Source organism: Lactuca virosa, chromosome 7, assembly GCF_052849685.1.
Source record: "Lactuca virosa cultivar CGN04683 chromosome 7, Lactuca_virosa_CGN04683_v6, whole genome shotgun sequence".
Classification (NCBI taxonomy): Eukaryota; Viridiplantae; Streptophyta; class Magnoliopsida; order Asterales; family Asteraceae; genus Lactuca; species Lactuca virosa.
The window spans coordinates 25887847-25895180 of NC_136432.1; the positions used below are offsets into that span (position 1 = coordinate 25887847).

The 7334-nt window shown below is 35.2% G+C and overlaps 1 protein-coding gene across 1 annotated transcript; it reads right to left on the reverse strand.

Moving 5' to 3' along the window:
- Window positions 1–444: 444 nt before the first annotated feature.
- On the reverse strand, window positions 445–3468 carry TDT (tonoplast dicarboxylate transporter). The gene is made up of 6 exons (XM_079059316.1): window positions 2967–3468; window positions 1908–2385; window positions 1741–1784; window positions 1569–1664; window positions 806–1316; window positions 445–739 (listed from the first exon to the last, which is right to left on the reverse strand). The coding sequence occupies exons 1-6, from the start codon at window positions 3384–3386 to the stop codon at window positions 699–701; spliced, it is 1590 nt and encodes a 529-aa protein (XP_078915442.1). The 5' UTR covers window positions 3387–3468; the 3' UTR covers window positions 445–698.
- Window positions 3469–7334: the final 3866 nt, after the last annotated feature.

The window sequence follows — 7334 nt, forward strand, 5'->3', positions numbered from 1 at the left end:
GATGGAAAATGAATTAGATAATGGGAATTTATAGTGATAAAAAAATCTCTAGCTATCACTAATTACATCCCCACTTTATTGAATTCCCAACAAATACCTAAATAGAGTTGAGAGGGTGAGTAAATGTGAATGTATAATACATAATATATATATGTCATTTAGGTGACTTGTGAGTTGTATTTTTAGTAAACAGATACATGAAACATTAATAAAAGGTTTTGTGAGTGAGAATTGGGATTGAGGAAATAAATGTTGCAAGTAATGAGAAGGGTGTGGTTTGGATATATTATATTGGTTGGGAGTATGGAGTTGAACATAATGAGAGTGGCCTTCTCCATTTATCGCCAAGTGTTCATAAACAAATAGAATCAACATCCTATACATTTTATATACTTTATGGAATAAAAAATAAATTATAAAATAACAGAGAAAAGGTAAGCAAGATATAAAAATCTCCTTGTATAGTTGTATATATGGATCTAACAAATTCAAAAAAAAATATATTACAAATGATAAATAAAAAAAATATACAAAAATGAAATTTTTTGCACAACCTCCTTTGTGGTCGACTGGTCGTTTACGCCATATGTACTATATTCTAGTAAAATGATACAAACAAGAAAGGAGCCCCATGTTGCTACAATATACATACATTTTGGAGGGGTTACAAACATTAACAAAAATTAATCTTGAATATTTCAAAATGGTATCTCTTTGTTCTTCACAAAGACGAGCACTCCTGCAAAAGCGAGACCCAAGTTAATCGAATGCTTTTTTTAAATGAAATAAGAATTTAGCGACTTACCAAGAGTAGGCATTAAAACCGATAATACAACCGTTCCAACAATTTTCAGTGGCAAGCCAGTTTTAAGCATATCTACGATATCAATATGTCCAGTTGTGAACCCTACAATATTTGAAGCGGTTCCAGTAGGAAGTAAGAAAGCAAATTGAGCTCCAATGGATCCAGGAATCATAAGGAGAAGAGGGTGGACATTAATCGTTTGTGCAATTTGGATCAATAGTGGAATGAGAAGGGTAGTTGTGGCATTGTTTGAGGTAAACTCGGTAATGCCTCCACTTATGAGACAAATCGTCGGGGCAACTGCTAAGTATGGTACGTGTGCTAAAAATTGTAGGGTTTTGGATAATTCATCAGCGAGACCACTTGTTCTTACTCCATCTGCTATTGCAAAACCAGCTCCAAGTAACAAAACGATATTCCATGGTAATTTCTTGCATTTATTCCAATCCATTAGCTTCTCTCCTAATTGCTTCTTGTTAGGGATTATGAAGAGTAAAGTTGCCATCATTACCTATACAAATCAACCGCTTATCAAACACTCATATTCTATTATTAATCATGGACATCAAGCAATATCATATGTTACACTCATTCATGTTGTTTGTACATAATAGATATCTATAGTGAATCTATGTTCCAAATTTTTGGATGGGAAAAAAATATGAATTAGTCTTGGTCTTAATCCATGCACCAAAAACAATACAAATCACATGTTATGTCATACCCAAAGTAAAAAAATCATGCATAATTCAAAAATACTCACACTAACGGTTCCATCACCAACACGGTCATTGAAAAGGGCACCCCATCCAGGTATATCATCGGTTATGCTTCGTGTCATCCACAAAACAATTAACATCTGCAACAAAACCTCGTTAAATAATCACTCAACATATTGCAAATTAATTTCACTTAATCAGATAAAAAAAACTTACAGAAAACACAGCTAACACCATCTTTTCAGCAAAAGCCATTGGACCTATCCACATGCAAACACAAGAAAAAAACATTATAATTAACAACTAACAAATATAACAAATATAACGGGTCAAAAATACCAATTTACAAAAGTTTGCTAGTTGGGCTTAGTAGTGGGCTTTACCTAACAAGTCAAGCTCCCTCTTTAAATGGGCTTTATCCAAATAAGCTGACAAGACATCACCAGATCCTCTTGGGCAATAAATAACACAAAGTATGGCCCACAAAGCAAAAAATAACAAAACTGCCATTGGAAATCCGAAGTAAAACCATGTGTTAAAACTTATCGGATCTGCTTCCGGAAAATAGCTCCTCCACATCCCAACCAATATGAGGTTGACACCTGTCCCTGTTAAGGTGCTCATTCCTCCTATCGCCGCCGAGTATATCACTCCAAGGACCACCGCTTTACAAAACTTAGTTATCACCGTCGATTCACCGGATCCCGACGGTAACCGCTGGAGGATTCCGGTCGCCACCGGCATCATCATGACGGCGGCCGCCACATTGTGCAGCCACATGCTTACAAATGCTGTCGTGGCGCATATTCCGAGCAGAAGAAGTTGTGGGTTTAGTGGATCCCCACAAAACAGCAGTGTTATCTGCAAGGCGAATGACACGTGGTAGTTATTTTTGAACATAATCGTTTTAATATCAGTATAATAAAAGTATAGAAAGGAAATAGCGAATAGTCTTTCTAATGTGATTTAAGATAAAGTTGGGGTCAAAAATTGACTGAAAGAAATAGAATTTTTAGTTTTGATGTATACATATATAACGTAAAATATTGATATACATCCCCTTGTGTGAAGATGACAAAATCATTTTTATATCATCGATCCCAATTATTTTGACTTTGATTTATCCACAAGATAAGAAAACAATAAGCTGATATTACTACCAAAATCCTAAAACTATTAATAAGAATGGACAAGATATCTACAAACTATATATGTAGCTAAATTTTATACGAAATTGGTTGCTATGTCAATGTCAATATATTTCTAAACAGAAATTCATAATAATGCATAGGGAAACGTACATGATACGTTTTTTAACATAAAAATATACAAGATTACAAAAAATAACTTTATTTTTACTACATAATAAACATGAATAAAGACTTCCACTTCTATGTTATTGTAACTTATGAAGAAAATATTAGTAAAAAGATGAGACTTACATTGAAGGCTAATCGTCTATGGATGTTGTAATGCTCAACAGCAAGAGCAAGTATAAAACTTCCAAGAACAAGGGAGATGACATCATCCATGTAAGAGTGGGCCACATCATCGGCGGCGGCTATCCCAAAGATAGGGAAAAGGAAGAGCGGCGACATAGAGGTGATAGGCATGGGGACGGCCTCCGTGAGCCACCATGCGAACACCCACGCAAGGACGCCGAGCATGTTCCGGCTGGTGGTCGGAGATGGTCCTTCCAGCTTAACCGACAGGCATATAATGGTGCATAATAGAGGACCCAACAAAACGCAGAAGTTTTTTAGGGTGAAAATGGATTTGATCTGGGTGTGGAAGCTTATGGAGCGGTGGATTGAGTCTTCGCCGCCGTGTAAGGGGAGGAGCGGGGAGGTGTGCTCGTCCATTGAAGAAGGGAATTTGGTGTTTTAGAGAGAGAAAGCGGTATAGTTTGTGATATTCAGTAAGGTAGTTTTAAGGTATATATACAAATCTGGTGGAGGTGCGATGCTAGAAAACAAAATCATGGCGATTCATCAACTGATTTTGATCCATGTGGCGGACCGACTGTTATTCTATTCCATTTCATTTATATGATAGAGTTTATTTTGGATTTATTAGAAAACGATGTGTACTCTTAACTATAATTTGAGGTTAACATTTTTCAGTTTATTAAATAAAAGGTTAACTGAAAAAAAAAAAAAAATTCAACTTATACATTCACATATAGATGGAAAACAAATATGCAACAAAGTTTGTAGCTAACCATTTTTTGATAGCAAAACTGTTTTTTTTTTAAGTTATCACATGGATTTTAGGTCATTGATATATATATATATATATATATATATATATATATATATATATATATATATATATATATATATATATATATATATATATATATATATATATATATATATATATATATATGGAAAAATGAATATGTGATGTACCTAAGCTTAGGTATAAAACCTTTTCAACGACGTAGTTTTAAACAAAACAAATCCAATTTTATTTTCTCTTAGTTTTGTTTTAATAGAATACCATTGAATTAAGTTCAATTATGGAATTAAAAAGATCAATTATATATATTTTTATTGCAATAATTATTGAAGTTTATAAAGAAAATAAAAAACCAATATTTTTTAACGAATATAACTCAAGTGTTTTGTCTTTCAATTGAAAAACTATATCCAATGATTTTGTGAAAAACTTGATTGAGTTATGACATGTTCTTCTTTTATCTTTTATTCTATTAGTTTTCATTTAGAATTTAGTAGGGTTGATTAGAAGGTCACGACTTTTAATGGTTTAAGTTCTTAGACACAATGAAGAAAAAGAACATAAATTTGATCGATTTAGTAAGTCATATAATTAGGGAATATAGTAAAAGAGATATCATGATTAGTTTGGATATAAATGGATCAACACTACGTTGTTTGAAGGGTTTTATATATAAGCTTAGGTATATGACAGGCACACATTTTCTAAGCCCATATAAGTGACATCCCCATTTTCACGGCCAGAAAAGACCGATTTTGTTTATGCTTTATAAAAATCAGAGTACTTTTTTAATAAAAATCTTGCGGAATTTGTTCCCAGAAAAACATGATAAATACGTTATCAAAGCATTTCCGAAGAAATGTATTTTTATTCATTTTAAAACATTTGGGATATCATCGTTAATACAGAAACATAAGCATAAACAGAACTTACATTCATTTACACTAGTGATCTACATCTCTTTTAAATCTCTCAGTGTAATGTAACTTTATATCGACACCTGTGATACAAATAAACTGAGTGGGTCAGGTTGAGAAACCTGGTGAGTACATAGGGTTTTCAACCCACAATAATATAATTATTATGTTTAAACATCAAACAATCAACCCAATTACCCATCCCCATTATCTTCTTTACTCTTAAGGATCTGCCCTAAGAATCAATTATTCCTCGTTCATTCATTCCTAAGGATCATCCTAAGGAATCGGCACGAAGTCCATCGTTGTCAATGACACAGCTGTCAAGCACAGCTGCTAGTTCTATCACTTAGGCGCAACTGCCAGAATTGTGACATTCTATGTGAGGCGCAGCTACCAGTATTGTTCTTCGAGCACAGCTGCTAGGGTTATCTCGTTTGTTGACAGTATCGTTTTCGAGAGTCCACTCGCAATACATGTCAATGGGTTTTTAGAGTACACCGGTGAACACATCGTTCACAACACCTACAGGTTGCGAGCCTGCCAGTGTTCCACTGGACTGTCTAGAATAGTCCGTGGTTGTCATCCATACTCTGCTAGATGACGGGGCCATCATTTGGGAAAGGCTTCTCACATCGTCCACCTCTCACACTCACCTCGTGGTCTATAACACCTCTCAACTCATCATCCAACTCATATTCCATCTATTACATCTACCCATGTTTTACCCAACATATTCTCGTAGATATATATATATATATATATATATACAGTTTAAATCATTTAAAACATGTATAAAATCGTTCATCCAACATAGATAGCAAGTATACAGATAATATGCACACATAGCACGTAATTTATTTAAAATACTTCATATCTATGTGTAAGATGAAAGTAACTATGAACTCACTTGAAAAGGTGGTGATTCTGAACTCAGACAGCGCTTCGCTTATTAAAAAAATAATTTCCTTCGACGAAACCTAGTATTATTACCACTAGAGTTTAGTCTATTATTTGCCGAGACTAATTAATAGTCTAGCTATTATTACTATTATATAAGCGTTAAACAATACTTATATAACCCATAATAATAGCCCAAGTACTTATTATAAGTTCCTAATAACGTTACTATAATTAAATAAAAGCTATATTAAAAATAGCGTAGGCGTAGCTCACTTACAGCGGGTTTTATAGAAAACCGGGATTTGCTTGGAGCAGCGTTCCCGAGCCGAAAAGCTCTTCTTCTCGGAGCCGTCGAGCACTCCGGGGCTTCCGCCTCGTGCTAGGGAGGTTCCCTAGGCTTTTCGGGGGGTTTCGGGGCTAGAGAGAGGTTCTAGAGAGAGAGTAAAGAGAAGAAAGAATGGGAAAGGTGTGAAGAAAATGAGGGCGGGAGAGGTTCTATTTATAGGGTGAAAAATGGCTGAACTTGGTGCCACATGTCACCATCCAGTGGCAAGACTTGGGGAGAAAGCAATGGCCAAGATTGTGCCACATCACCCATTTTCGCACAGCACACTTCCGACTTCTAAAATCCGTAACTTTCACATACGACCTCCATTTTTGACGTTCTTTATATCCACGCGTAGGTAAAAATATGATCTACAACTTTCATTTTGACTCCGTCGGCTAATTTTCGACCGATCTTAAATTTAACAGTACGAGGAGATTATACTGTTAAATGTCCGCGTAAAATTCATAACTTCTACATACGGACTCTGTTTTCGTCTGTCTTTTTACCGTTGAGTTCCTATTAATGAGATCTTAATTTCTCATTTAGGTCGCGTAGGCCAAAAACCGCTCGATGTAAAATTCGAGTTTCGGGTTGTGCACTGCTAAGCCAAATCTTAGAAAATTCATAACTTCCTCATAGGAAGTCAGATTTGGGCGTTCTTTTATTGTATGTTCTCTGTTTAACGTATACTACAACTTTTGTTTAGATTTATAAGGCTAAAAAGTCCTCCATTGTAAATTCACTATTTACGTCTGCCGGTGTCGTGTCGGTTTTGCCATAAAACTTCGACGTACCATAACTTCTTCGTTATAACTTGGATTTCAACGTTCTTTATATGTACGAAACCCTTGAGACGTATTCTACAACTTGGTTAAGATTATTTATTCTAAATAATCTTTTGTCAAAAAGTCGTTTTCGACCCCTATTATCTCTAAATTGACTAGCCCGGATCTACGGGCGTTACAATTATCTCCCCCTTAGGATGATTACGTCCCGGAATCATCAACGAAACAGGGCTCACATGATGACTCCATACGTTATCTCTTCATCCTATGTAATAACCGTAACTTTGATGTTTCTTCGAACGAATATCTAACTCTTAGACTCCTTGACTACAGGGGGTGCTCGATCTTGCATCCGCTCTCTATCTCATGTTAGACTTCCAATCATGATCTTCATGTCACGATCTCGATCTTTATTGGAGACTCCTTATTTAACAAACTTGAGATAAGTTTCTTCCTTCGATTATCATAATAGACCGATAGGTCATGTTCTAATGACCTCTCATCGTATGTTGCAATGCTTAGACTCAGGTCTTTTAGAGTCAAATTCCAGAACAGACTATACCTTCCTTCATGTCCTTATCACATCTTAAAAGGTAGCATTTCTAGCTACAAGCAACTGTCGTGATACCTGTACTG